General features: G+C 50.0%; 11 protein-coding genes across 11 annotated transcripts; 8 read left to right on the top strand and 3 right to left on the bottom strand.

The window, feature by feature from the left end:
• Nucleotides 1-160: 160 nt before the first annotated feature.
• cyp25 (cytochrome P450 monooxygenase 25) lies at nucleotides 161-2,228 on the top strand (the record flags this gene model as incomplete). Its single annotated transcript, XM_009551389.1, has 7 exons — nucleotides 161-401; nucleotides 455-632; nucleotides 687-1,001; nucleotides 1,064-1,154; nucleotides 1,221-1,324; nucleotides 1,386-1,970; nucleotides 2,028-2,228. The coding sequence occupies 7 exons, from the start codon at nucleotides 161-163 to the stop codon at nucleotides 2,116-2,118; spliced, it is 1,605 nt and encodes a 534-aa protein (XP_009549684.1). The 3' UTR covers nucleotides 2,119-2,228.
• A 570-nt stretch (nucleotides 2,229-2,798) lies between these two features.
• Nucleotides 2,799-3,212, top strand: HETIRDRAFT_479355 (uncharacterized protein; the record flags this gene model as incomplete). Its single annotated transcript, XM_009551859.1, has 2 exons — nucleotides 2,799-3,111; nucleotides 3,180-3,212. A coding segment is annotated over one exon (163 nt), but the record flags the coding sequence as incomplete, so codon positions are not given.
• A 1,514-nt stretch (nucleotides 3,213-4,726) lies between these two features.
• Nucleotides 4,727-5,990, top strand: HETIRDRAFT_126754 (uncharacterized protein; the record flags this gene model as incomplete). Its single annotated transcript, XM_009551858.1, has 6 exons — nucleotides 4,727-4,813; nucleotides 4,886-5,023; nucleotides 5,083-5,245; nucleotides 5,272-5,285; nucleotides 5,354-5,442; nucleotides 5,501-5,990. The coding sequence occupies 6 exons, from the start codon at nucleotides 4,727-4,729 to the stop codon at nucleotides 5,988-5,990; spliced, it is 981 nt and encodes a 326-aa protein (XP_009550153.1).
• Nucleotides 5,991-7,038: 1,048 nt separating this feature from the next.
• tcc1 (terpene cyclase nonplant C1) lies at nucleotides 7,039-8,382 on the top strand. The gene is made up of 5 exons (XM_009551857.1): nucleotides 7,039-7,218; nucleotides 7,273-7,311; nucleotides 7,360-7,534; nucleotides 7,596-7,878; nucleotides 7,938-8,382. The coding sequence occupies exons 1-5, from the start codon at nucleotides 7,056-7,058 to the stop codon at nucleotides 8,313-8,315; spliced, it is 1,038 nt and encodes a 345-aa protein (XP_009550152.1). The 5' UTR covers nucleotides 7,039-7,055; the 3' UTR covers nucleotides 8,316-8,382.
• A 1,019-nt stretch (nucleotides 8,383-9,401) lies between these two features.
• HETIRDRAFT_157468 (cation transporting ATPase) lies at nucleotides 9,402-14,015 on the top strand (the record flags this gene model as incomplete). The annotated part of the gene is made up of 23 exons (XM_009551856.1): nucleotides 9,402-9,657; nucleotides 9,708-9,939; nucleotides 9,989-10,304; nucleotides 10,358-10,408; nucleotides 10,469-10,554; nucleotides 10,612-10,749; nucleotides 10,803-10,870; nucleotides 10,927-10,948; nucleotides 11,003-11,071; nucleotides 11,122-11,170; nucleotides 11,219-11,441; nucleotides 11,504-11,602; nucleotides 11,713-12,091; nucleotides 12,150-12,190; nucleotides 12,242-12,670; nucleotides 12,723-12,780; nucleotides 12,835-12,903; nucleotides 12,964-12,985; nucleotides 13,048-13,211; nucleotides 13,271-13,411; nucleotides 13,467-13,601; nucleotides 13,656-13,733; nucleotides 13,799-14,015. The coding sequence occupies 23 exons, from the start codon at nucleotides 9,402-9,404 to the stop codon at nucleotides 13,866-13,868; spliced, it is 3,195 nt and encodes a 1,064-aa protein (XP_009550151.1). The 3' UTR covers nucleotides 13,869-14,015.
• Nucleotides 14,016-14,110: 95 nt separating this feature from the next.
• HETIRDRAFT_152933 (uncharacterized protein) lies at nucleotides 14,111-15,371 on the bottom strand. The gene is made up of 3 exons (XM_009551855.1): nucleotides 15,122-15,371; nucleotides 14,326-15,058; nucleotides 14,111-14,262 (listed from the first exon to the last, which is right to left on the bottom strand). The coding sequence occupies exons 1-3, from the start codon at nucleotides 15,326-15,328 to the stop codon at nucleotides 14,225-14,227; spliced, it is 978 nt and encodes a 325-aa protein (XP_009550150.1). The 5' UTR covers nucleotides 15,329-15,371; the 3' UTR covers nucleotides 14,111-14,224.
• Nucleotides 15,372-16,626: 1,255 nt separating this feature from the next.
• Nucleotides 16,627-16,850, top strand: HETIRDRAFT_164121 (uncharacterized protein; the record flags this gene model as incomplete). The annotated part of the gene is made up of 2 exons (XM_009551854.1): nucleotides 16,627-16,751; nucleotides 16,808-16,850. 2 exons carry the CDS (start codon nucleotides 16,627-16,629, stop codon nucleotides 16,848-16,850), a joined length of 168 nt encoding a protein of 55 aa, XP_009550149.1.
• A 365-nt stretch (nucleotides 16,851-17,215) lies between these two features.
• HETIRDRAFT_420937 (uncharacterized protein) lies at nucleotides 17,216-17,530 on the top strand (the record flags this gene model as incomplete). Its single annotated transcript, XM_009551853.1, has 2 exons — nucleotides 17,216-17,234; nucleotides 17,334-17,530. The coding sequence occupies 2 exons, from the start codon at nucleotides 17,216-17,218 to the stop codon at nucleotides 17,528-17,530; spliced, it is 216 nt and encodes a 71-aa protein (XP_009550148.1).
• Nucleotides 17,531-18,002: 472 nt separating this feature from the next.
• HETIRDRAFT_157466 (uncharacterized protein) lies at nucleotides 18,003-20,065 on the bottom strand. Its single transcript, XM_009551852.1, has 10 exons — nucleotides 20,008-20,065; nucleotides 19,911-19,956; nucleotides 19,742-19,844; nucleotides 19,572-19,687; nucleotides 19,395-19,515; nucleotides 19,216-19,343; nucleotides 18,596-19,156; nucleotides 18,481-18,546; nucleotides 18,283-18,429; nucleotides 18,003-18,210 (listed from the first exon to the last, which is right to left on the bottom strand). The coding sequence occupies exons 1-10, from the start codon at nucleotides 20,039-20,041 to the stop codon at nucleotides 18,129-18,131; spliced, it is 1,404 nt and encodes a 467-aa protein (XP_009550147.1). The 5' UTR covers nucleotides 20,042-20,065; the 3' UTR covers nucleotides 18,003-18,128.
• Nucleotides 20,066-24,199: 4,134 nt separating this feature from the next.
• On the bottom strand, nucleotides 24,200-25,260 carry HETIRDRAFT_454181 (uncharacterized protein; the record flags this gene model as incomplete). The annotated part of the gene is made up of 3 exons (XM_009551851.1): nucleotides 24,200-24,297; nucleotides 24,358-24,457; nucleotides 24,523-25,260. 3 exons carry the CDS (start codon nucleotides 25,258-25,260, stop codon nucleotides 24,200-24,202), a joined length of 936 nt encoding a protein of 311 aa, XP_009550146.1.
• Nucleotides 25,261-25,398: 138 nt separating this feature from the next.
• Nucleotides 25,399-26,896, top strand: HETIRDRAFT_39205 (molecular chaperone, DnaJ superfamily; the record flags this gene model as incomplete). Its single annotated transcript, XM_009551344.1, has 5 exons — nucleotides 25,399-25,515; nucleotides 25,573-25,594; nucleotides 25,654-26,004; nucleotides 26,070-26,554; nucleotides 26,617-26,896. The coding sequence occupies 5 exons, from the start codon at nucleotides 25,399-25,401 to the stop codon at nucleotides 26,773-26,775; spliced, it is 1,134 nt and encodes a 377-aa protein (XP_009549639.1). The 3' UTR covers nucleotides 26,776-26,896.
• Between the last annotated feature and the right edge of the window lie 387 nt (nucleotides 26,897-27,283).

Genomic DNA, 27,283 nt, shown 5'->3' with positions numbered 1-27,283 from the left:
CCGCAAATGGTGGTGTGCACGGCACTCTGCGGACGCCTTCCATCCGATCGACGGTCCAGCGTAGACAGGATTTGTGTAATGCACCCTGGGACAATTTCCCAATGCTCATAAATATCCACCATGGTACGCCTCGTTGCAAGTAGGCATCCCCTTCATTATCATGGCGACATTCCCCGCGACGCTCACAGACTCTGCGTCCTTCGTCTTGCAAGGGCTCTCGGATAACAAGTCTTTCTCCGTGGCTCTCCTCGTAGCTCTATCTGTCTTCTGTACGGTTCGTTACATCAGGAGTCCATGGAGGCAGCTACCACCGGGCCCAAAGGGCTATCCTTTGATCGGTAATGCGCATCATCTTACTAGTAAGCAATGGCTTGCCTTCACAGAGTGGGGGAAGGCATATGGTAAAGCTCTCAGCTTGCTTTGATTGCGCATATTCGCTGACATGCTATTTCAGGGGATGTTTTCTCTCTGAGCGCACTGGGCCAGACAATTGTTGTCCTTAATTCTCAGAAGGCAGCCGCAGACCTTCTTGATCGCCGCGCAGGTATTTATTCGGACAGACCTCGCAACATCGTAGCAGGCGACATCCTTACGGGAGGCCTCTTTGTCGTCTTCCAGAGCCACAATGATGTGTAAGCCCACATCTCCTGCACATCACCAGAACAACTTTCAATGTTTTAGACCAGCTGGCGTCGCATGCGCAAAGCCGCACATGAAGGCCTACACAAAGGCTTAGCCCACAATTTCCATAATAACCAGGCCACTGAGGCCTTGATTCTCACGCATGGCGTCCTCTCAGAGCCGGACCGCTGGGACAGCCACCTACGCAGGGCGGCCGCCTCCATGATCATGTCTGTCCTCTACGACATGCCGACCATCAAGGCAGAAGACGATCCTTATGTGACTCGTATCAACGATATGGTTGCACGCCTCACTCGCGCCGCCTACCCTGGCGCTCACTTCGTCGAATTTCTGCCGTGGATGATGTACATTCCAAACAGGTACGACAGAACCAGTTCATCTACAAGCCTCCAACTATCGCATTTAACTTGGTATCTTTCAGGTTCGCCAAGTGGAAGCGTGAAGCCGAAGAGTGGTTTGCGCGTGACTCGGTGCTGTTCGAGAGTCTCTTCGAATCTGTCCACGCCCGTGTGGTTCGTAACGCACGCTCCAACTGCATGTCACTCAGCCCGGGCCTAACTTCTCTGTGTTTTATGAAGCAAAAGGGCGATGACCGGCCGAGTCTCTCCGCAACACTGATCAAGGAGCAAACAAGGCATAATCTCAGCATTCGCGAGAACGCCTGGCTGGCGGCGACGATGTAGTATGTCCCTTTACCATTGTCCGATTCTTCGGGACAAGGTAATCACAGATCAAATTTCTAGCGCCGCCGGCGCTGAAACCACTGCGGGAGTCATGGGCTGGTGGATGCTCGCCATGATAGCTTACCCTGAGACTCAGAAACGTGCCCAGGCAGAGCTAGACGCCGTCGTCGGGCGAGACCGCCTGCCCTCCTTCGCCGACTTCGAGCACCTCCCATACATCCGTGCCATGGTCAAAGAGGCCCTGCGCTGGCGTCCCATTGACCCCGTCGGCCTTCCCCATCGTTCCTCGCAAGATGACTGGTACGAAGGTCATTTCATTCCCGCAGGCACAATCGTCATCGCCAATGTCTGGCATCTTAATCGTGACCCGGAGATTTACGGAGCTGACGCAGCCCATTTTAACCCTGCTCGACACTTGGACGAGGAGGGCAACGTCGCACCTGGTCCTCCCGATACAAAGGAAGAGAGCCATGTCACTTACGGGTTTGGTAGGCGGCTGTGTGTCGGCCGGCATGTGGCGAATAATTCGCTATTCATTGACATGGCGATTATGCTTTGGGCATTAAACATAGAGAGAACAGTGGACGAGACAGGGAAGCCCACTCCATTAGATATAGATGGCTGTATCGAGGATGGTCTCGTTGTGTGCGTATATTCCACTTGCCTTTTCGAATAGCCCTCTGATATCGATCCCTCGCTCAGTCGTCCCATGCCATTCAAGTGCAAGATCACGCCCCGGTTCCCAGAAGCCATTGCTCTCTTGGAACAGGAGAAAGAGCTGCTCGGTCAATAATTATGGCAGCTACTAAGCTTATGGCCCAGTTCTGTTGTCTAGACTCTGAGTTTCTTATTGTACAACTAGACGTTGCATGATATGTAGAATACTACTTTGGTTGCTGAGCTATCTTGCGCGCCAGACATCGGTTCCGCTTATGACTCGAACTCGCACATGATCCATTGTTCGAGCTGCAGGCTTCGAGCTTGCCTCGGGACTAGTCAATGACCCTGCACAGTGCACCGGCACCCGACTCTAACGTGGGAGGCTTGGTGCAAACCTGTACAAGGGGTTGCGACGAAATGCATTCAGACCCTAAGCTGCGAAGCTATCGGACTGTGGGCATATGAACATACGTGGTAATGACGTTCGGACCGGCAGAATTCGCTCCGCTGGAAGAACTGTAACTCAAGACAGGCTCTGGATACGGACATCTTAATACCTTTGCAAGGGTGGGTGCTCTCGGGCTACAATTCGAGTTCAGAAACCAGCCGCTCGACTAGCCTTTCGTACTCAGCATTATTGTGGTATGCGCTGGTGCAAACAAAGTGCGCTCAGCACTCTTCAATCCTGATGCATTATGATGGCCATGTCGATATCATGGTCGCCTATCATAGCTTTTGGTGCAACCCATGGGGTTGAATACATGTATGCTGCACCGCTTCTTGATTTTTACTGAAATTACTTCCATATCACAGGCCCTTAGGGAATCGCAAAGCCAAGTACAAGACGATTTCTTTTCCATATGATGGCGAAGCGCTGGAGCGTCATCATGTAGACCTTTCGGCGTCCGGCCGCAGGCATCGCGTTCACTTCACGTCACGGATATCCCCTCCAAAGACCGGAGTGAGCCATCCATAGGAAATATTGCGCGCCCCGGTTTCCATTTCGTACTCGAAATTTTCACGCTCTGTTAGATGCAGCGTTCCTCACAAATGGCCCTCCATTGATTGAAGCAGTATTGGAGCCTATGAGTATCTGATTGGGCGATAGACATATCGATGAGCGCAGGTACGTCAGCGAGACTGTCTTCATAATTCGGATGTTCAGAATGGATCTATATTGCAATGCATGATCAGCTCACTCTCTGGGTTCACTATCAAACATAATACAATCTCTCCTCGTATTGGTCAACATTGTGCTGCCAGTTCAAGAATGGATAACGGGCGCCACTAGTCATCTCCAAGGCGTTGTCTTCTGGCTAAGTAATTATCATTTTGCGCCACTTGATCAAGCGTCAATATAGGGTGCATTGCCCGTGCCGACCTTACAGCAGCAAAGGTTCCTTGGACTATCTACAGAATATATCGGATTGGATTCAATCGTCACATTGTATCAAGGCCCAGGACAAGCACAACATCTTGTTACGTCTACGTCTCTTTTAAGTCTTACGATTCGCCTTCGCTTCCTTCGCTCCGTTTGTCATACCATTGTCGTAATCCCTGTTAATGTCCTTTGCTCCGCCCATTGCCCCTTTGGCTAATGGGATTCCTGTCAACGGTAACTCGATTGCTCCAATTTCTTGTGAGCGCAGCAACATGCTAACACAGATTTCCAGATATACACATGCTGTCCCGCTCGAATGGGCTCCAATTAACGTCTTTCTTTTTCACGATTGCATTCTGGTCTCACAGACCATCAGATCGCTGAATCAATTATATTGTGTCATGACCTGCAGACGCCGCACCACAACAACCCTGCCCGCGGGCGTCGGTCGTCTTTGCAACCTAGCAGCATGAGGCCATGCTTGGACCACGCCCCTGTCAATTCACTGATAATCTTTCGCTGTAAATTTAACCCGCATGAACACAGAACTTGAGGACGGACGGTGACTTTTTTTACAGGTCGCAGGGCGCTAAGTCACCTCTATATTTTGATTTAGGATGTCTGTCGGTGATCTAGTGATGGGAGTGGAGTACCTTCCGCCATGTTGCGCTTTACTAATATATCGTAATTACAGGGTAGGAAGCATCCGTTGGCCAATGCTCGGGCGTTCTCAACGTCTTCCAAATCTCGAGTTTCAATATTTTACATTTGCCTAGCTATAGGAGAGCACGCATAGCGAGTCAATTGATAGTGGAGTACATCGCCGCCAGGACGCAAAGTACATGGAATGGACACAAAACAATACTCACTTCTGTCATCACTTCTAGGCGTCAGGTACAGTCCCATCTTATGGCTCATGGTACAGTGTATCGTTCGTTGTGACTGATTGATTGGCGTCCATCTGGATATCTCGAGAAAGCCCTGATACTCCCTCAATTGGCATAAAGATTGACTGAAGCTTTCGGACAAACGCAATTTAGGTTTCCATTAACTCCATTATCTGCTAACTTGACTTTGCCTAGTCACCTGCAGAACTTGCCTACCCTGATTATGACCAGGGCCTGGACCGGTGGGAGTCAGTCAGACTGATTCAAGGTTCGTGAATCAGCTTTTGTACCACTTTGCCTTCGTATTTTGATCTTTTTGTCCTCAACATGTGTATAGTCGCCGTTCCATGAGTCTTTCGATGTTCTTCGTCTTCCTCTCTTCTCTTCATCCCAGGATTGTCTCTTAACAAATGGAGATTGTCATACATAGAAGTCTTGATGCCAGTGGGCAATCGGAAGACACAAAGGAGGCGATGCGTTTTCGCTTCGAAAAGACATTTGTTACAATACGTACTGAGCTTCTCGCTCATTTCACTGAACATGGCATGCCGCCAGATGCCGTGAAGTGGTAGCGCTGCGTGAGTCTGCTCCCCTATATTGCGCAATCTATGTGTTTATCTGTTGCCCTCAAGGCTCTGGACTGCAACGTCCCTGGCGGGAAGCTGAGCCGAAGAAACAGCGTTGTTGACATAGTCAAAATTTTGAAGGGTCGCTTGTTGATAGATGATGAGTACCTGAAGGCTGCCGTTCTCGGCTGGTCCATTGGGTTTGTTCGTTTTTGACCCTTCACTTTATTGTTGCACTCCCTAATCATCATATTATCATGAAGCTGCAAGCCGTCTTCCTTGTCTCCGATGACTTTATGGATGGTTCTATCAGTCGACGGGGCCAGCTGTGCTGGTATTGTCGAGATGACGTCGGGACTATTGCGATCAAGGATGCACTGCTTTTGGAGGGTATTATCTATCGTATGCTTCACGCGCACTTCAGGGGTACGACTTTTACACCGAGCTTTTAGATCTCATATATGAGGTATGAGGTTGTTACATTCCAGGCCAACGAGGAAATAACATCTATCATACTTATTCTGCCTCATGAAGGTGACCCACATGACAGAAATGGGTCAACTTGTGGACCTCATTACTGCACCACAAAACAAGGTTGATCTCAGCAAGTTCTCACTCGACCGGCGCGTTTCGTCATCTTCGTTCCCAAGTTCAATCACAAACTTGACAAAACTTTCATAGACATCGCCTCATCGTAACGTATAAGACAGCATTCTACTCATTCTACCTCCCCATTTCGATGGCCATGCTGATATGTGGAATTTCCTCAGACCCCTCGGACCCCTCCGATCCTTACAAGCTCGCCTCGAGAATCCTTCTCCCTCTTGGAGAATATTTCCAACTCCAGGACGACTACCTCAATTTCGTTGGTACGCCCGAACAGATTGGAAAAGTTGGCACAGACATCGTCGACAACAAGTGCTCCTGGTGCATTAATGTCGCCCTCAATGCAAATTATGGTAGGAAGAATCCTGAATGCGAGAGATGCGTAAAGGATGTCCTCGAGGAAGTTGGCATTCACGCTCGCTACGAGGAGTATGAGGACACGCATGGCAGAATTAGTGCTCTCATCGATGAATTGCCTGAAATTTGGAGCATGCCTGGAGAAGCCGCTGTCAGACGAGAGGTATTCAGGACCTTCTTGGAAAATTTCTACAAGAGGAAAAAATAAAAGCTGTTCATGAATTGAATGGCCATTACTCCGAATCGAGCCGTTGGCCTATGACTGACTGTATATCGTGATCGAGTTCGACTGCGTGGAGAAACAGGGCCACTCTGTACGTCGAAACATCGATGATTCCAAAGATCAACTATTGATGGAATAGAATGATCCCAATTACGAAAATGAGCGAAGATGAGGAGCGCCTCCGCGCGCGGGCGTCGACGGTAGCATCAACACTATTCTCAAATCGGGTGTAAATGAATGAGTTTTACCAATTGTTTGGAACAGTATTGTATACAAGTGCACAGGTAGTGACACAATCTTGATCATCTGAGTTTGTCATGCTTATGCCCGTGGGGCTAGAACAGAACATTTTACCTGAGACCTGAACCAATCATCGGAATTTCGACCACATTCAGTATCTCCACACCGCTGAGAAATATCGGCCTGATTGTGTCAATTCCAGCACTACGGGAAGACTGCAACAGTCCTCACAGTCGTTCAGGGCCTGTAATCGATTTTGAGGCGCATCGAGTGAAGCCCCCCTTCTACGCGGCAATCACGGGGCTTGAACGATGGGGTGGTAAAGGAGGACAATCGCCAGGTGCCAATATCGTTTCACCGAAGACGATGATATCGAAGCGCCGGCTGATAGCAGTGGCGATCGAGGATGCCGTCGCGGTTCAACACAAGGGTAAACCTGGGCAGTAATACTGCTATTCGGGGGAGATCATATCTGACCCTGGATGCAATTTGAAGGGCATCAAGTAGGAACAAGAGCGTTTCGGCTTTGGCAGGCACCAAATCGGATACTATTTCAGATGGGAGAGCCTATGTTTGAGGAACGACGGCGGACCTACATAGGAGGCACAGATGCAACCGCAGACACCGAAACCTAGCATGGGGAGGATGTGACCGGTATAAAACTAAGCCTAGACCCGCGAATCATGTAAGTCCTCCATGAAATAGGTCCTCCCCATATGGTGGGCCAGCGTCAGCGGCAGTGCTTAAAAGAACTGACCGCTCAAACGCGATCTTGGAACAATAGACTTCTCTAGACCTCACCAACACCTAATGGCCCAGAAGATTTACATACCAGACACTCTCGCCAACTGGAAGTGGCCCCGCCACCTGAATCCACATTATCCTGAAGTCAAGAAAGAGTCGGCGGCATGGCTAGCGAGCTTCGGCGCATTTAGTCCCAAAGCTCAATATGCTTTCGATCGCTGCGATTTCAGTCAGTGACTATTCACACCATCGAGACTTATCGGTCTAACCTCCCACGATGCAGACCTTCTAGCATCATTTGCATACCCGCTCGCAACAAAGGGTATGCCTCAAGTATATCAAGGCTGACGATATGACTGACACTCTCCAGAGCACCTACGTACCGGATGTGATCTCATGAACCTCTTCTTCGTCATCGACGAGTATTCCGACGTCGCAGGCGTCGACGAGGTCCAGAACCAGGCCGACATCGTCATGGATGCCCTGCGAAACCCACACAAGCCTCGCCCAAAGGGTGAATGGATCGGCGGCGAGGTCACTCGGCAGTGAGTGTCTCTTGTAAACCGTGGGTTATATAGCCAACACTGAGAACTGGACATCGAACAGATATTGGGAACTCGCCATCAAAACAGCCAGTCCACAGTCTCAGAAGCGATTCGTAGAGACATTCGACACCTACATGCAGTCGGTGGTCCAGCAAGCGGCAGACCGAACCCACGCATATATTCGCGACATCGATAGTTACTTGGAGGTTCGACGAGACACCATCGGCGCAAAGCCATCGTTCGCCCTCCTCGAGCTTGGCATGGACCTCCCAGACGAGGTGATCAACCACCCTGTGATTCAAGACTTGTCGATTTGGGTCATCGATATGTTGTGCCTTGGAAACGTAAGGATTCCCTCAAATGAATTTCGATTGTCCAAGCGATGACGACCGCGTTGCATCAGGATATCGTGTCGTACAACCTGGAGCAAGCGAGAGGAGACGATAGCCACAATATCGTGAGGATTGCCATGAACCAGCTGAAGACGGATGTTGCGGGAGCAATGAGATGGGTGGATGAGTACCACAAGGAGCTGGAGCGGAAGTTCAACGAGAACTTTGAGAAGGTGCCGAAGTGGGGAGAGCCGATCGACTCGCAGGTAGCGCGGTATGTAGACGGGCTTGGGAATTGGGTGCGGGCGAACGATCAGTGGAGTTTCGAGAGCGAGAGGTATTTCGGAAAGAGAGGGCCGGAGATCCTGAAGTCGCGGTGGGTGACACTAATGCCCCAGGAGCGCACTGAAGACTTAGGTCCACAAATTGTTGATAGTTCTGTTCTGTGATAGTTCAGTGCCTCACGTTAGGAGCACATCCTATGATTGAAGGAAATACAGTACCTTTTGTCTCTCCACAGGGGTTTCAAAGATTGTAAGCTGAGAACGTGGGAAATCAGTGCTCTCTTGTGCGAACGTCTTACCTCTGTCGACGTCCACGCTCCGACCCTGTGAATCGTCGCTGACGCACACGTTGTCGCCGCCATCGACCTTGCCTCCGTCGGGCCATGGACTGTCCACCTAGCACTATCGTCCTCATGAACGACTGTGAGCCTCTATTGTTCCTCCCACGACGTCGAAGTCATCAACTTGTAGCTGTGTCCTGTAGTCGGCTTTTTGCTATGAAGACAGTTCATCATTAGTGCAGGAGTACTATTAGCAGTATACTACGGACCGTTCGCCTAAGGCTATGCCCTTGGTTTGGCACTCCACTATGGGCAATTGTGGCGCTTCTGCCGGTGAATTTCAAACCTCTTGACCGCGAAACTACAGAAACTACTGACCGCGTTTTAACAGTGAACTAATCATGAAGCGGAACACTTTTCATTACATACCGGAGCTTGGAAAAGTGGACTATGTCGATGTCAAAAATCGATTCAGGCTGGACTATCACCTCTGTGGTATTTGGTGTTCGGATTGTCGCACGTTGGTCCATTTTCAAATTATGCCATCCCCCACACCGGATGAGCCAAATCTTTCTGAGGCTTTCCAGGTTCCGTATCTGTTCTCTTACATCTCATAATCATCTGTGCTATGACGGCCAGGAAGACAGGCAGAGTACCTATCAAGGGCTCACTGCACATGGCACACCGAAGCGCTCCTATGGCGATATTCGCTCTGTGGCTACCTGTTGCATGCTCGCTGGGATCGTAGCAGTATCGAGCAAAAATAGCTCCATTTTCAAGTCCTCACTCCTCTAGCGAAAGTCACTCTGCTTACTTCGGTGACGAGGTTACGCAATCGCTGATTGCATTTTGGAAACGGACAAGCGCACGGACCAGCATACCAGGCCCCTGTGGCTCTCCATATCCTTAGGCTCAATTCTCATTTAATCTGGCATTGTTGTAGTATCTCCCGTTTTTCTTCTAACCGAAGATGATCACCCCAAACACCCGCGACGTCGAGGCGCTGAAGCTACCAATACCGAGGACTGTCACCATCGACGCTCCGAGCGCAGGGGGTAGCGGCGTTCCCTGGGGCCAGCGTCCCATTCGCACCCTTTCTCGTCATGAGATCGTGGATCCTCACACTCGTCTTCCCGTAGAATTTCGAACCCTTAGCTTGCAAGTCGAACATCGGAGCAGTTTCGGTGACAATTCCGCAGGCCGCTCCAGGCAAGACACCGTCAAGGGTAAGTTCTTTCTTTTAATAGCACTCCTTCTGGATACTGACACTACCCAGAAATCATATCGCTCGATTGGCACTCTATCCCCCTTCAAGAGGCTTTCCAGAGGCTCTCAGTCTCTTCGAAAACAGGCTTAGATTCTGCGCAGGTCCAACGCCGCATAGTTGCGAATGGTAGGAATATTATATCCCCTCCCAAGAGCAATACTTTGCGGAAGGTTCTTGGCTGGGTTTTCGGTGGTTTTGGCAGTCTTCTTCTTACCGCTAGTGTCATCTGCTTCATAGCATGGTACGCAGTTCTTTGTTGTTCCAACATGTTTTTCACAACGTACGTCCAGGAAGCCACTCGGGGGCGATCATCCTCAGGCATCCAACCTCGCCCTCGCCGTTGTTCTTCTCGTCGTTGTCGTCGTTCAAACGCTCTTCAATGCTTGGCAAGATTTCTCTACCTCCCGTGTCATGGCATCTATCCAGGACATGCTTCCTGTCGACGTTTTGGTCCTACGCGATGGCGTGCAGACCATCGTACCCGCTGCCGATCTTGTCCCCGGGGATCTAGCCTTCGTCGTCATGGGCAAGAAGGTACCTGCAGATTTACGGCTGATCGAGGTTAGCGGGGATCTGAGGTTTGATCGAAGCGTGCTCACGGGAGAAGTAAGCGCCGCCGTTGAGCAAGCTCAGAAATGTGAGGCTCATTCACCTCCCAGAGCGAGCCAATTTCGGGACGTTTAGAGGCGACCAATGATAACATTATGGAGGTATTTACTTTCCTTCTTCCCGACGATACTCTCAATGACATGATTCACATTGTTCATCAGACCAAAAACATCGCACTTCAAGGAACACTTTGCGTGAACGGATCTGGTATCGGGCTTGTTGTTCAGACTGGTGATCGCACGGTCTTGTTGGTATAATTGGAATTGGTCGAACGGCAAGTACAATTACTCATCTGTTTTAACAGCGGGCAAATCGCCAAGATGTCGTCTGCTTCCCCTACGCAAATGACGACACTACAGCGCGAAATCCTGCGCTTCATCGTGATCATCGCTAGTGCTGCCACTCTAGTTGCCATCATAATTGTCGTCCTGTGGGCTGCATGGTACGATCATCGCCATCTTACAAGCTTCGACCTTGTTCACCAATTATCTCCAGGCTTAGGCGCAGATTTCCTACCTTTCTCAACGTCCCAGGCATCCTCATTGATGTGGTATCAGTCATGGGTGAGTCTTCGTCTCACATTTATTCCAAGATTTATGTCGCTTACTTCCATCTCTAGTGGCATTTATACCTGAAGGATTGTAAGCTGTTCTGATCAATAGAATGAAAAAATCTTGAAACTGCGCGATTTTCAGGCCTATCGCTGTGACGATCTCGCTCGCCAAAGTCGCTCACACACTCAGCAAATACAAAGTTCTCTGCAAGTATGTTAAATATGTACTCAGATTCGAAGTGATTTTTCATGGCTTCGCAGATCGTTGTCCATCGTTGAAACTCTGGGATGCGTCAACGTTCTGTGCTCTGTATGTTCTCTATTGGGTTTCCACGAAAGCAGCTAACAGGATTTCCAGGATAAGACCGGAACTTTGACTCAGAACAAGATGCACGTTCAAGATGCGGCTGTATTTGATGCAATCTTCACTACTTCGTCGTTGATGGTTGATATTGGGAAAGCAAGCCCAGAAATAGCCGAAAATCTTCGTCAATTGCCTACTGTGGCGGCGATCTGCAACTCGGCAAATTTCGATCAAGCAAGTGCATTGGGTGAAAGGAGCGTCATTGGCGATGCCACCGGTACGATAGTGGACTAGTCGCTATCTGTGTTAGAAACATTTTAACGATTTCTTTCCCTGCAGATTCCGCTATTCTGCGTTTCGCCGACTCATTTATACCCGTGGATACCATTCGAGGTCATTGGCGACAGATTTTCAAAATCAATTTCAACTCTAAGGCAGGTCTATCACTGTCGATGTTAATCGTAATGGAGACGGCTGACGCATTCTCCAGAATAAATTCATGTTGACTCTTTCCAGACTTAATAACACAACACAAGAAATAAACAAAGGCAGCACGCGAATTGTCGCGGCACTGACGTCTTGGGACGCTTTCGACTCGGAGGACTATCTCCTAGCCGTGAAAGGCGCACCTGAAGTTTTGCTCTCACGCTGCACGTCCGTGATCAGTCCCACCGGTGGCAAACCTCTTCCGCTGTCTACAACTGTGCGAGAGCGCATCATTTCCGTTCAGGAGCACTGGGCTTCCCAGGGACGCCGAGTCCTTGTTATCGCTCGTCGCATTGTTCCCTATCATTGCATCCCTAAGGAGGCCGATCGTTTCTCGGATGCATTTGCACAGCTTATCAACGACTATAACTCGGAACTGACGATCGTTGGGCTGGTCGGTTTGATAGACCCCTTAAAGGCCGATATCCCAGAAACTGTCAGGTATGCAAACTATATGAATCAAGGTGCATTTCATTAGCTGAGCATGCACTTGCTCCAGAATATGTCGTGGAGCTGGTATTCGATTTTTCGTTGTCACTGGTGGGCGTCCATACAATCATACCCATTTGCATTCGACTCAATCATTTCAAGGTGATCATCCTGCCACATCTGTGGCCATTGCTGCAGAAGCTGGAATTATCAGCAATCCAAAAGCTATTCACCATTTTTCCGACCTTGCTTCGCTCCTAAATACGGGCGACTCTTCGGCCGCACCGCATAGCATTGTGATCACTGGCTCAGAACTCGACGTTATTACACCTTCCCAAATGGATCGACTGTGCAGTTACACAGAGATCGTGTTCGCGCGCACGACACCTGAGCAAAAGCTCCGTATCGTGCAGGCATTGCAAGCGCGTGGGGGCATTGTTGCCATGACAGGCGATGGTGTGAACGACGCACCCTCTCTGCGTGCTGCCGATTGCGGGATTGCGATGGGGAGCGGGTCTGATGTTGCTCGCGAAGCAGCGGATATGATATTGATGGAGGATTTCTCAGCCATCGTTGTGGCATTGGAGTATGGTCAGTAGACCCGTGGTGGCTGTTCAACAACCCATATTGATCATCATGACAGGACGGCTTGTATATGACAATCTCAAAAAGACGATCATGTATCTCCTGCCGGCTGGAAGGTCTGTCTACCATTCTGAAAGGAGCGATCAAGAGTCCTGAGCTGAACCCTCCAGCTTTTCCGAGCTGATGCCAATCCTCTTCAATGTGTTGATCGGTGTGCCACAAATGCTGAGCAACATTCAGTGAGTACTTGCTTATTTTCTCCCTTGAGAAATACCTGACACTACTTTCTCTCCGTCAAGAATGATTCTTATCTGCGTCGCAGTGAGTTTCAACTCCCACGGTAACCGCTCTTTTTCTTGCTAAATGACCATGAAAATTGCTAGACGGATGTCCTTCCCGCCCTGAGCATGTGTTTTGAACCGCCTGAAAGCGGGTTGCTTTCTCGACCGCCACGCAACGTTCATACAGACCGTCTTGCCGACTGGCGCCTTCTACTCCACGCTTATGGCTTCCTCGGCGTCACGGAATCTTTGGGGGCAATGTCCATGTCAGTGTATAAAGTTCGGCAATGTTGTGTAGTTGTTGTCTGACGTTGCCCCCGCCTAGGTCATTCTGGTACCTCCAGCGAAATGGCGTGCCCTTTTCTTCGCTTGCCCTCGGCTTCGGCAATTGGCCCGGGCTGACGGACGATCTTCTGTTCCGTGCGCAGAGTATTTATTTCTTCACGCTCGTCGTTATGCAGTGGGGGTACGTACACCATTTTCTTCGTTTCCTCACTCGACATACTCAATATTCACTACAGTAATCTACTTGCCACTCGCAACCGCAAGTCGAGCATCATCACTCAACCACCAACTCCCCGTGTCAACCCTGCAGTTCTTCCCTCTGCTATCTTAGCACTCGTCATCGGAATTTTCTTTTCCTACATCCCGGTGTTGTGCGTGCATTGTTTATTTCAAATGGGCTCAGTCACTAACATCCAATGTTACAGCCAAAAGGTTTTCCAAACGCGCGGTATTCCAGTCGAATATTTCTTCTTGCCAATGGCGTTCGCGTTTGGGTTGCTGATGTGGGTCGTTCTCTCGCTTCGCCTTTTGGAGAATCTGATGTTGGAATTTCCCGTACGCCATATAGACTAGACGAAACGCGCAAGGTCGCCGTACGCTGCTGGCCACACGGCTTTCTCTCAAAAGCTGCATGGTAGACGCCTGACGCCTGCCCCTGTGAATCACAAGTTCGGAATAATGAGATCATGGCAATGATGAAGCAATGTGCAGTCAACTTTATTTAACCTTGCAAATGTAGCCTAGACATAGAAGTTGTGTACTTGAACGAACAATCTGAAGGATCCAAATCCCCAGTCCGTTGAATGTCACAACCGCACCAGATAGCAACTCATGCACGGGAACCTGTCGGCGAAACACGGGAGGGACACGGGAATGACAAGACCAGAGAAAAATATAGCGTTCAATTTTGTCAGTCAAACCAAAACCACGTATATATACATACGAAGATCCCTCAAGTATGTCTCAAGCACGTCATGGAATATTTTTCAAAACTTCACCATCCGTGCGCCACAGCCGTCTCCTGAGGTGTATCTGCAAAAACAGTATCTATTGATGAACAATATTGAAAAGTAAAGTGTTATAGTGTATACGTACTGTTACCGCAGTTACCGCAGAATCCGCATGATGCGCTGCAAGTGAAGTAATCCTTCACTTCCCAACCATCCCAGTTTGATGCGACACGGTGCCAATCGTTCGTCGAGTTGGGGCTCTCCTCTGCCGCCCTGCAACTCTCCTCTGCCGCCCCGTAAATCTCCTCTGCCGCCCCGTAAGTCTCCTTTACCGTCCTGTAACTCTCCTCTGCAGCACTGTCCTCATATTCGTCATCGTACCTGTCCCAATCCTCCTCCATTTCCTCGCCCCAGTCGTCGAGGGGATCTTCGATTGGCTCGTCGTCTGGCCACACCTTTTCGTCAACCGATCCGCTATGGAATGACTTGGTATCGTCGGATGCAGCTCTGCGAAGCTTATCTGCCACCTTCGGTCCCAGGCAATACTCAAGGAGCGGGAGATTGTCTTCTATCCACTGCATCGGGGGAAGGCTGCGGGTGACATATACCCCTTTCGTCTCGTCTGTGGCCACGAGAAGGAGGATGCCGGGCGCGAAGGACTGTATCAAGTAGAAGATATTCACTATAGATGGAAGCGTGGAGATGGTGATGTCGGGATATGTGGAGGAATTATCGATCTCGGGATAGGAGACCGGGAACATCTCATCGTCTTGAAATTGCAAAACCCACCAATCTGAATTGTACGTGTCGAAAAATGCTGAAAAGGCGGTGGGGAGCCACAGCGTACGATCCCCACGTGCGAGGGAGAAGAGCTCAGCCTGGGCGAACAAACCTGGTTATCGAACAATGCCAATCTTTGGATGGAGGACACGAGCACTCACGGTCGAGATACCGCTCTGAGGAGACCATCCGTGCGACTTTACCAATACTTCCACCTGCTCCAATATAAATTCCCTAGCGCGTGCGTACGCCAGCTCTAGCTGCTTAAATGTGAGCGCATCTAAGCCTGTGTAATCCTCCCACCACGGGCAATTGTTAGATTCGAATTTCACATAAGCATATCGAGACGCAGACTGAGCGTCGGTCATCGTATACGGTGAGACAATAGTATGGAAGGGCAGTGGTGGATTTATGAAGGGGAAAGGCGTAAGGAGGGAGTGTGGATGTGGGGTGGCAAAAAGTGGTAATTATGTCGGTGGTGTGGCCTATGGTGAGACACGCCCAAGAGCCGCGCCTTGACACACATCTCCTTGCACGCCTCTTTTTGACCACTTGTCGCAGGCACGGAGACCCTGTGGCATCCGCCGAGACTTTCTTTGGATTGTATACTCCGGACAGTTGGAAATTCACAGTTCCTCAACTTGGGAGGAGTGCTTTGCCTGTCCCTGCGCATCGCAGCTGTCGGAATACTTATCGAGTCCGATCTTGGGTAGAAGAGCGGATCCATTATATGGGTTACGTTGCTTGCACAGCATACTTGGGTATCAGCTGCTAGTCAATGTCCTGAACGGGAACACCTCGAGATCTGCCGCACCACTGAGTATGGCCATGTCGTCGGAGATACCTGGATAGAGAACACCAAGCTGATTCTGAGAGGATTCCGCACAGATACCTTTTACGTGTCGCGAATCGAGGTCCACGCGAAGGCCTGTCCTCGCAGACGACCCGGATCGATCAGGTTTTTACTTGTCAGATAACGAAGGAACACGAAGGACGAATGTTCCGAGTCCGACGATTCTTGGAACTCCTCAAAATCGAAAGATGGACAACCCAAATCGCCATGAGTAGAGGCACGATGCGATATGTGGGACCAAGTTTACATGATATTACGCAGGAGAATAACCATAGGCATGCTGCTTGTGACTTTGCCTCGACTCAAGAATTTTATAGGGCATGATTCAGGGGAGGCGTAGAAATTTCCAGCCAGAGAAGACAGGAGAAGACATGGTAGGAGTCACACATCTGATCATAGGTGATCGATAGCTGGGGCCAAGTCGCGCCTGCCAGTTGAGTCGATAACCGGCAGGGAAGGTTTGCTTGGGCGAAGTCACCGGGTGTCTAAAGAAGACCTCTATTAGTAAAAAAAAGATTCAATGAGAATAATTCTCAAGGGCTTCGAGAGCGATGTGGTACCGGGCGTGGAGACTCGAGATGTGCTGGGGTGGTGGTTACCCACTAAAACAAAAGCTTGAGGTTTACCCGATATTTTATCACGCCCCATAATAAAATATTGAATAAACCTCAAGTTCTTGTTTCGGTAGTTTCCGCAAATAAACTCAAGCAAAAACTTTATTTATATACACGGTTTTATCCACGGTTTATCTCGGGAAAAACCCTGCGGCGCACGCAGTGTGGTTTTCGTCCAACGTTGCTGTGGCTAGTGAGCATGCATGCTATGGATTCTACCCCCAACGGCAGTGTCATGTGCACCATTATGTTCACAAATTCCGTACACAACACCCACGCACCGAGCCGTACCTGCCTCATTCAAAGATGGATTCTTGATCGTTCGTGCGAGACTTTGTCACCATGCAAGGGAAAAGGCTGATAATTACTTGCTATCACAGGTTACCCATGCTCTTGAAATGTTCTGGGAGCAACAGATGCTGAATTAGTCCTTAGGCTACTGTTCTCAAGATGTCTGCTAGGCCACGGCCAAGCAGTCGTGTCTGGGATAGTTATGCTTGTCCTAAGTCGCATTGAAACGATTATGGAGATCCTAACTCTTACAGTGTAGGCAATGGTCGTACGTGCCCAACAAAAACTGGATCACCGTGAACCAACTAAGTATCACCAGGTCGCTAAACATGTCCAAAGCGTTCTTTGCAGATTGGGCATCCTAAAACCCTTGACTATCCTGTTTACAAATTTCAGGGACATAGAGATAAAACTCTTCTCTCATCTATAGGTATAACTTGGGGATACTTGGCTGGTATATTGACCTGCGGAATGCTTCTCTACCAATTCGGCGGTTAATGTCGTCGGCCTCCGTTCGTGGGTCGCTTTTTCTTATTTCAAGATCGATTTTCTATGGACACATGGCATGCATAATCATAGGCCGAATAGTTGGACTGACACATTGCCTTTGTACAGGAACCGGGCAAGCGGCATTTTATATCGGCGGGTCTAGCACTGACTTTCCTGGATTTGCTCAACTCATACTGGACACAGCCTTCCCGGCCCTAACCCTCTTTGTGCTGGTATCCATTTGTCCAGACTCACCCTGGTGGCCAGCTGTCACGAAGAGAGGGTGTCCACGCTTCCTTGGAATAACGGACTCATGCTGTTGAGAGCTCAAAAATAGAGGGTTATTTGCGAGGCAGTACCGGAGGTAAATATCTCCCGTTGTGAGATACAATGAACGCCCGGTACCTTGGGATATATCTCCAGAGCCTTTCCTTCAATCGGTTGTTTGTGAGGAACGCGTATCTACTCACATTGCTTGAGCACTCAATTTGAGATAGTTCAATACACTCAATTAGTTCCCTGATAGTTTGTTTGCAGGTTCGATCACTGGGATACCTCTTTTCCCCCAGCATCGATCGTTTATCAAAATGACATTGGCCTCTCTCGCAACCTGTCTTCGATTTCAGAAGGCGCGATTGCGGGCACTTTTATGATTGCTTGCCTTCGTACTCTGTGGGTGCGTGGTTCTGCGCGCTGCTGTCACTTGACATTCTCAAACTTGATCTCGAAGACGGTTGCTTCGGACGGCTTCCTTACCCACTGAGGTTCTCCGCCATTGGACTATATATGTGGTTCGGGCTGACGGTGAGAAACGGCTTCTTTGCTTATGATACAGCCTTATTTAGAACATGTTTATGAGAGTACAGTAGAAATGTGATGCATTTGACTTTCAAAACCCGCGCCCTTGACGAGAGAGATCATTTACTGCGCCTTGCCACGACTGACCCAGTACGACCCATTGGGCCACTCGAATTCGGCGAAACTGGACTTGCGGATCTCAATGCTATATCGCGCACCATCAGTAAGATATCGTGGCGTCGAGACTTCGACGATTCAGCGGAGAACGATAACGCACCTGTAGCCCTCGTTCGGGTCGTTGGGCACATTATAGCGGCCACGAGAGTTGATCGAGCAAGGGGTGACAAAGTGCTCGTGCAGGTGATCGACGAATTCGAGAACGTTGCGCTCCATAGTTCCAGATACGGCGATGTAGTCGATCAAGCTGAACTTCCCATTCAAGCAACTACGGCGACAGAGCGTTTGAGAAACTGACCTCAAATGGATCACATATTCGCAAAGGCCGACCCCACCGGCATGAGGACATACAGGGATGCCGAATCTAGAACATGCTGTCAGCTCACTGAGGTAAAAATTGAGATGCGTCATACTTAGCAGACATCAAGAGCACGCTGATGACCTCGCTGACTCCCGCGAGTCGACAGGAGTCAATCTGGGTCACGTCGATAGCTTCAGCTTGCAGCAGTTGCTTGAATACCATCCGATTGTGTGCGTGCTCGCCAGTAGCAACGCCGATGCCATAAGGTTTCAGCGCTTTGCGGATCGCAGCATGCCCCAGAATGTCATCTGGGGCAGTGGGTTCCTCAATGAACCAAGGCTTGATTTCCTGAAGCGACTTGACGTAGTCGATAGCCTGGTTGACATCCCAAACCTGGTTGGCGTCGATCATGAGCACCGCACCTGTCGGGCCCGCGTTCTTGCCCTTGAGATCAGGACCATCGGGGTCGCGCGGGGTGTGGCCAGCGGGGAGATACTGGGGGTCATCGATGATCGAGCGGATGATCTTACCACGACGCAGGTCCGACTCGCGATCCGCGCCCACTTTCATCTTGAAATGGTTGAACCCTGCAGCTACGGCCTCCTTCGTGAGGCGAGAGACCTTCTCGTCCGAATAGCCAAGCCAGCCGGCGGAAGTGACGTATGCGGGGTACCTGGAGGAGCGTAGAATGTTTAAGTGAGGAAAAATTGGTGTCAAATGAACCAAGCTTGCCCAAGTTCGCGAACCCTTTCTTCACGTTCTTTTTTGGTTGCTTCCTTCGCCTTCAACATCTCGAGTGCCTCCTCGCGCGTGATCACATCGGTGATATACCGGAAGGTAACAGAGTTCACCAGTTCCTCCTAATGACCGGGCATGAGAGACCGGAGAGCATGAGAACAAATGGAGCTTACAGGAGTCATATCGACGACGAGTTTCCACAGCGGTTTCTTCCGTGACCTCGCGTAAAGATCCCACAGAGCGTTGTTAACTGCACCGGTCGCGATATGGATAACACCTTTCTCTGGGCCGATCCTGAATATATGTCAGATACACAGTAGCATGAGAAGGTAGGAACAAGTATATCTCACCATCGAAGTTGTGAGTCCGCCACGAGGTAGTCCCAGGTCCTCCCCATGTTTGAGAACAGAGACTCGATTTCCTTGCCGACTAACCTATTAGCAACTTCTTTGACAGCCAAACATACCTATAGAGCTATCAGTGCGTGCATTTTTTATGATACGTCATTTCTACCACGCACAACATCCGTTCCCCGTCCAATGGTGAAAGTAAGGCCGTGGCCAACGAGGTCTGACGAAGTATACAAGGAGACATATGCAGCAGAGTAGTCACAGTCCGTATTCCTTGTTTTTAAATCATTGAGTCAAAGCATAACATAACAAAAAAAAGGGTTCCTAGTGCACACATACATTGCATCGGTGCCATCACCGGTCAATGATGTCGGAAATCGGATATCTTGAAAGAAATTCAGCATGCAAACAGCACGGTGATGCAAAACTCAAATACCATGGATTTCGAAGTGAGTTATGGTAACTGCCATGATTCTCTGATAGCAAGAAACAGGGTGAAGAGAGAGATGGTAGGGATTGCATGGCCTGCTGGTATGTGTTCTACTTATAACTCGTGTTGTCTCCCGCTCGTTTAACCCGGCCGGTCCGGTCGGTCCGCAAGCCCCATTATCTTAAATGAATGCACGTGCCCTGAGGTCGGCAAAGAGCTGCCGGAGCTGCCCTGTGCAGGTCCCAGGAGGGCCTATTAAGACTCTCTCTTGAGTCTTCGGCGAGCTTCAAAGGGCTTCCACCAGTTTCCACCCCCTCCGTACTTCTTCAATTCCATGAAGACATTTTAAGATCTGGAAGGTGCGGAATTCAAAATCCCAATTTCTCGCGATTGCTTCGAAAAAGCCTATAGGGGTTCTAACGTGTACACTCATGGTGGCCCCTCATGGAACTCACGCAGCTGAAGCTCCCTGGTTCTATAAATCCCGAAATTCTTACGAAGATCCCGCAAAATTTCTGTATAAACAAGTCGAGACGTGAGTCACACATGTATAGGATCAAACTGTCCATTCAAAAACGATGATGCATCTCAGGCTCAAGCACTCCATTCTCACACCTGAAGCCCTCTCAGTCTCACTATCGCATTCACCGAGCTGATGGTAATCCAGTTGTCTATTCTGTCAGGAGCCTTAGCCAATCTTCAGAGGTCATTTCGAACTGGCGAACTAAGCGTGCGATAAAATACAGGCTTTCCGTAAGAGAGAAGCGGGAGCCAATGCATCCTCGCAGACCTCTAGAGAATAAAGAAATACTCTTTCCAATATGAGCTACGGCGCGGGATGGATAGTGATGACAGAGGCATACTACCATCACGAGGCCAACGGTATGTGTCTCCAAACCGTTCGGGTTTGAAGCATTTGCAGTCAGCATTCCAGACAAGCGCTGCGGCAATCATCGAGAAAGTTCCATGTAGTATCAGTTCTCTGATGATTAGAAATGCCAGAGACTCACGATTACTGTGTAAGCTACAGATGTCCGCGGCGACGACGCTACCTTAGGGCACTAGATTTCACCCCGCTGTGGGCCTTCACGCCGTTATTGTGCGGCACAAACCTCTTTGTGTGGACTGTCGTGTTCGCATGAACGATCTCGGCAAGTGGCCCAGTGGGTCAGGCGCGTAGGGTCTCGTGAATCCAGTGAGTATATGTTCCTAACCGAACACATCAGGCGAGCAGCAAAGCACACACCAACCCTTGGTGAGTTCTTCTCCATGAACGTCTCGGATGGCCGAATCAGGTTTGTCAAGCCATAGGATAATAACAATGGTGCAAACTGAATTGAGTTCGGAAACGGATGTGTGGCCGGGCCAAATGCTCAGTACTCACTCGTAAACGTGTTTGACGTCGGGGTATAGCGCTAACACAACGATAGCAACACTGACGGTGTTTTCGGAGGTCATTGAAAGGTTAGCACTTATGAGAGACTAGCACTCATGAGGTTGTGTTCCCGTATTCTCATCACGACCGGCAAGTATGGGGGCCTACGTCAGTCATGTCGAAACATCGCGGGAGAGTATCAAGACGAGTGAGTTGTACAAAAATATCAGACAGTAGCTCCCTCGTTGGTCAGTCGGTTGCGACTCTGGTCTTGCATGTTCGCCGCGACCAGATTACTGAAGAGAGGAGCATCTACAGCTCCTTTCCACGAGGCATTGACACCTCTGGCTTCTCTAACAATTTCGAGCATATTCAGTTTCTGCTCCGAATAAGCCTAACGTGTGTCACGAAGCCGGCGAACAAAGGGATAGACAAATTTTGTCTAGCCAAGTCGATAATATGAGAATGACTTGTCGATTGTCGAAGTAACCCATTTTAATACATTTAGACTAGTCTGGGCTCTATTCATCCAATCCTCTCGTGTCCACTGTCAGGCCATCACATTCCAGAACGCATGATCACATACTCCGGACAATCACATTCAAACCGACGTACGTGGTAGTTAATGCCGAAGCGAAAAGAGACGCTAGTTCGCTACGCCTTTACAGTGGGGATACAATGAAAGAAATATGAGGCTTTGATGGGTGAAAGAGGGGAAATGATGATCGAAGACAAGTCCATTCAGCGATGAATGCAGACCATTGCATCCCTGACCGGAATCACAGGAAACGATGTCCTAGAGCGGTCTTCCATCTCCAAACGACTGGTCGCATTTCCGACAACAGTATTGATCATGTCAATAGGATATGAGAGTGTAGTATATCCCTCTTTGCATAGAGCCGAAATAGCCTCGTGGATGAAACCGACCTCGCCCCGAGCTAAGGGCATGCCGTGCCTTCTACCAGCATATCCTCGCGCGCAGTGGTAAAGGAGGTCTTGGACATTCTCGAAAACACCTGCGGTTCCTCTGACGGCGCACAAGTCTATGACAGAGACGCACTTGAAGCTTGGGAGGAAAGCCTGGCTCAAGGCAGCCTCGAGGGGTTGGGCGCTGCGTGCCAGCACTGTCCAGGCTCCATCTGGACGCATGGTCAGGGGAAGGTGGATGCTGACGTCGGAGGCGCGGTAGTTGCTGGGGCTGGTCACTAATAACCATACCGACACTTGTTCATCTTGGTTGCGGTATACGGCAATACCGACTTTAAGGTGAGGCACAGAGTTCATGGAGACCGATTTAACTGTGTGATGGGGCACGGGTTCAGCAAAGGCGGTGTAATAGAGCGAACGTATTACCCAGATATAGCAGTGGGTGGGACGATGAAGCTTTGTAGGCGGAAAGTGACAAATACGTTGTCGAGGATGCATTCGGGCTTTCGTTGTAGCCCTTTATAAGTGCCAGTGGGATGAGCGCTACATCTGAGTTTTTTTACCGAACTGTAAGCACGTCTCGGTGGCGAATGGGTCTCCATAAACAGGAGACACGCGGCTGGTTTTCGGATCCGATTTCCCCTGGGCCAGGAAGATGGCAAATCCAATCATGATAAAGAAACGCACCCGCAAAGCACAGAACAACGGGAAGCATCAAAACTCACAAAGCTAGATCCGACCTTGTATTGGGCTGTCGCCATCAACACATTGCTCATTTGCACCAATTTGGGAAATGGGAGCCAGTGCATCCCTGGCCGGGAGTCACTATGGAGTAGAATATCACTATGGCCGACTTGGGTCCACGTACGAGAGTGCGGAAATGTCCTGGAATGGATATACGGTAACTGCGGCGCCCGTCTGACTGCCAGGTACGAGGATAATGGAGCAGAGCGCCGCATTCACACCACAAAAGGAGGCCTACCCCAATAAATTGATCGGCAGGCAGACCACGTTGCATGGCGTCCATGATAGTTTTCTGTGTCAGGTTTATGTTATCATGGCGGAGTCCGACCGCGAGTATGTTTGCGTCGATGCGGCTATCATCTAGTTTCTAGATGAAGCTGAATCTTTGAGCGTTCAAAGGATCGATCCTGGCGCGTGCAATAGCCGTAATGTTTGAATTGTGATGTCAGTAATCCGAACAATCACGATGCTAGATGCGATATTCTTCGCCAACCTCGTAGAGCGCGCTGAGTTTACAATTGTCCGCCGCCTTAGTACACAGCACAAGTGATGATTCATAGGATAACTTCCCCTCGTCCATGGCGGCATAAAGGGGTCAATGGTGTTTGTCCATAGGTACCGGCACTGTTCCTTATGTGATCTTCAAGGGGCTATCTCCATACATTATGCGCAGCAGACGATATATATGGGAAAGGGCACGAGCCAAGTGATATAGCTGGATGCTTCACGGCGTTCATCGAGGCTGCATTAAGTATACAGTCATGAATGAGTTGGCCATACATACCTATGGTTCGGAAGGATTGAGCTCAATGTCAGTGACCGGAGCCTTCGGTGATATGCTCGGGAATGGCAAACGTGCGCGAAATCATCTGGTGGTGCAATCTACTCGTTCACTGAAGAGGATAGGTGCAGTAAGTGAGCAGGATTCAGATCAGATGCCGCAGGACGCTAGATAAATGATGACTGGACCCTGAAGCAGTGGAGCCCAGGAGTTCAGCACTGAGTAGCTGTTCTTCGAGCGAGTGAAGGGTAAGCTTATATGACACACGAGGCCCTGTGTGGGACGTACCGCATGACTGGCGGCCGAGACGATTATTTTCCAAAAAGCGATAGTATACAAGCCCTGCCGAGTAGTAAAAGAGTCTCGCCTTGCTACATGTCATCCACGCTCCACTGGTAACTCTCTTGACCGCGGCGCTTTCGGTCATTCTGGTGTTGAAAGAGCTTCTTCTCAAAGCCATTGCCACGATCTGCAGGGAGAGAGAGGGACGTCGGAGTGTGGATGAATTTATTGGTTATCAATTGCGTACCGACCCCATCCCATCTATACCCAGGTTTAATTCCGAATCGATTCGGCGGTGGCGGTGGGCCTGTATATTCAGGTTTTCGTGGACCCTTCGTTCTCTTTTTCTGAGAGTGTATGGATGATTGTCAGCAGCAACCTATACTCGCACACGAGGGGGAGATGCGCGAACCGTCAAAAAGGCAGCAGCAGGATCATTCCATCGTTCCTGGGCCTTCAAATCCTTGTTCAAATCCTCGTCATCGGCATACCTCGCCACGTCTTTCGTTCTCTGTCTTTCTAGCTCTTTCTTCCGCTCTTCCTCTTCCTGCCGTTGTACCAGCCCCTTGCCCCATTCCATCTTTTTCGCGTCGCGCTCCTCTTTCTCTCTCTTCTTTCGCGCAGCCTCTGCCTTCTCTGCCTTGGTATCTATCTTCCGTCCTGACGCATCGCGATACACGGTCTCCTGAGCTTGTTCCCTTGCCTCTCGTAAATGCTTCTCGTCCATGTGAGTAGTCTTGTCCGACGGCATCTGTTCCCTAAGTTGCTTCGCTGTCAACAAGCCACCTGTAAATGGCACTTGTGCTGCGCCCTGTGCATCCATCACCATGGGCTGCTCATCCTCAGGAGGTGGTGGGGTTGGCTCTCGTATTGTTGTCCAATTAGACTCCTCGGCCGCTGCTACGCGTCTCTTCTTGAACCCGCGGTCCGCAGCTATCAGCGCGTCTGCTGCATCGTCGTCGTCCTCCTTCGCCATGGATTCACCCCAACCTGCGTCGTCGTCTTTAATCATCGCGCCGCTACCAGATGTCGATGGACCAGCCTCTGCCTTGCGCTTCTTTTTCTTCTTGGGAGCTGTACGTGCGAGAATGGCTTCGGCCTTGGGGCCGGACATGTATTTTTCGGCCAAATATGCCTTCAACGAGGACATGGCGAAGTATGTAGTATATGAGGAGTGGGTGTGTACGAACAACGTTGGCGACTGTTGGCGAACAGGTCTAGGCGATTGAAGTACTATTATGTAATCACTACACTCCCTTACTCCCCTCCACCACGTCGAACGTTCGCTATGTCCAGTCCTGACGAAGAGAATCCTTATGATCTGCTTGGAATAGAGGTCTCAGCAACGGATGGTGAGATAAAGACAGCCTATCGTCAACGGTCGCTCAAAGTTCATCCTGACAGAGTAAGCACCAAGTATCACTGCGAGTGACCTCGTCCTCAACATTCCCTCCATTCGCAGAATCGTGGAAACCCCGACGCTGGTACTCACAATTACTTGCTTCTCATAAAATTCAACAACTGAATGTTCTCCCACCTGCAGCACGCCAATTCCATGTACTCAATCAAGCGTACGAACTCTTGCTTGACCCCCTTCGACGGCTTGTGCTCGATGCGAAGCTGCGGCTGAAAGAGGCGCGTAAGACACGTTTCGCCAACTATGATACGAAGCGGCGCACAATGGTCGACGAGTTGGAGGAGCGTGAGCGCGCGTTCAAGAAGGCGAAAGTCGAGCGTGCCGCGGCAGATCGTGCGCAAGCGCAAGAAACAGAGCGAATCAAGGATGAGGGTAGGAAATTGCGCGAAGAGCGAGAGAAGGCGCTGAAGAGGATGGAAGAGGAGTCTGAGAGGGCGGCAGAGAAAACGCGCGAAGAACTGGAGCCGCCATCGTTAGGTACGTCCCACTTATATCTTGCGAGCCACCCGAAGATCAAAATCTCACACACAAGCTATTGATAGGTGATCTTGATACTACCGTTCGCCTCAAATACCCTCTTGCTACACATCCAACTCTTACGACGCCTGATGCCCTCGCTGCCTTCCTCTCACCGTTTGGTGATGTTGACAAGTCCTCAATCATTCTCAGCATGAAGCCGCCTAAGAATGCCCCGGAAAAACCTCCCAAGCGTGCAACCGCACTAGTCCCTTTCTTTCGCATTGGTGACGCATATGCGGCGGTTTGTGCGAGCGGGAAGAGGGAGAATGGGATGGAAGCTGTCGACCTAGGGTGGGCGGGGACTGAGGAGCCGCCTGTGTTGGGCTGGCTGAGGAAGAAAGGGAAATTGGGAACAGGGACTGGAAAAGTGGAGCGAAAGGATGCGGACGCCCCTCCAGTCGATCGGAGGAGCGACGCGGACAGGACCACAAATGGAGCTCGAGATGCGTCACGAGGATCACTTCCACAACATTCAGAATCAAAATCCACAGGGGCGTACTCATCATTTGTGCGTCGTCTCGTCTCCTATCCTGCTCTCTGAATCTCCCTCACCGAATTCCGTCTTGGTAGCCCGAGTTCTTCGATACCCCTCCGCAACCAGGACAGACCCAGCCACCAAAGCCCACAAACCTCGGATTAGACTACCAATCCCTCACTCTCATGCGTCTCCGGCAGGCCGAGCGCGAGCGGCTAGAGCAAGAGATCCGGGAGCAGGAGTTGAACGACTGACGTGCGCTTGTCAAGATTGGCTATTTGTTGTATCATTACTATGTCACGTTAGGACTTTTTTTCTCACCAAGAGCGTATCCTTCGTTACGAGGTGAGTGCATCATTAATGATTTTTTATCTCCAAGGCGTCGACCACAAATCCAAGGCATCCTGGTTAATCGCAGACTTCATTGTAACTGCGTAGAACCGGGCCGCGGCTATATCCTTTGGTTGATCATGTATGTCGCACTCAGCTTAAATCGCAGACGCTTAGCTTCAACTATACGTTCTCACTCCGGATTCGCGCAGTCCAAGGGGTGCAGAAGCTGACCTTCTGTAATGTCGCAGAGCCAGGCTTCTCCGATCTCTACTGCCACCTTTGTGGTTTAAAAACAGATAGGCTGAGGTTGTTGGCGAATCCGAGATTCTCTAGACCGAGTGCATGGAGTGCAAAAGTAACTTTACGCAGTCCAAGTGGGACCACTAATAGAACAGGGGTGAAGCTATGACGGACAGCGCAGTGCAGGAA

This window comes from Heterobasidion irregulare (genome assembly GCF_000320585.1).
Source record: "Heterobasidion irregulare TC 32-1 unplaced genomic scaffold scaffold_09, whole genome shotgun sequence".
Lineage (NCBI taxonomy): Eukaryota > Fungi > Basidiomycota > Agaricomycetes > Russulales > Bondarzewiaceae > Heterobasidion > Heterobasidion irregulare.
The sequence above is the reverse complement of the archived record's forward strand: the minus strand, read 5'-3'. Positions and strand labels throughout refer to the sequence as shown.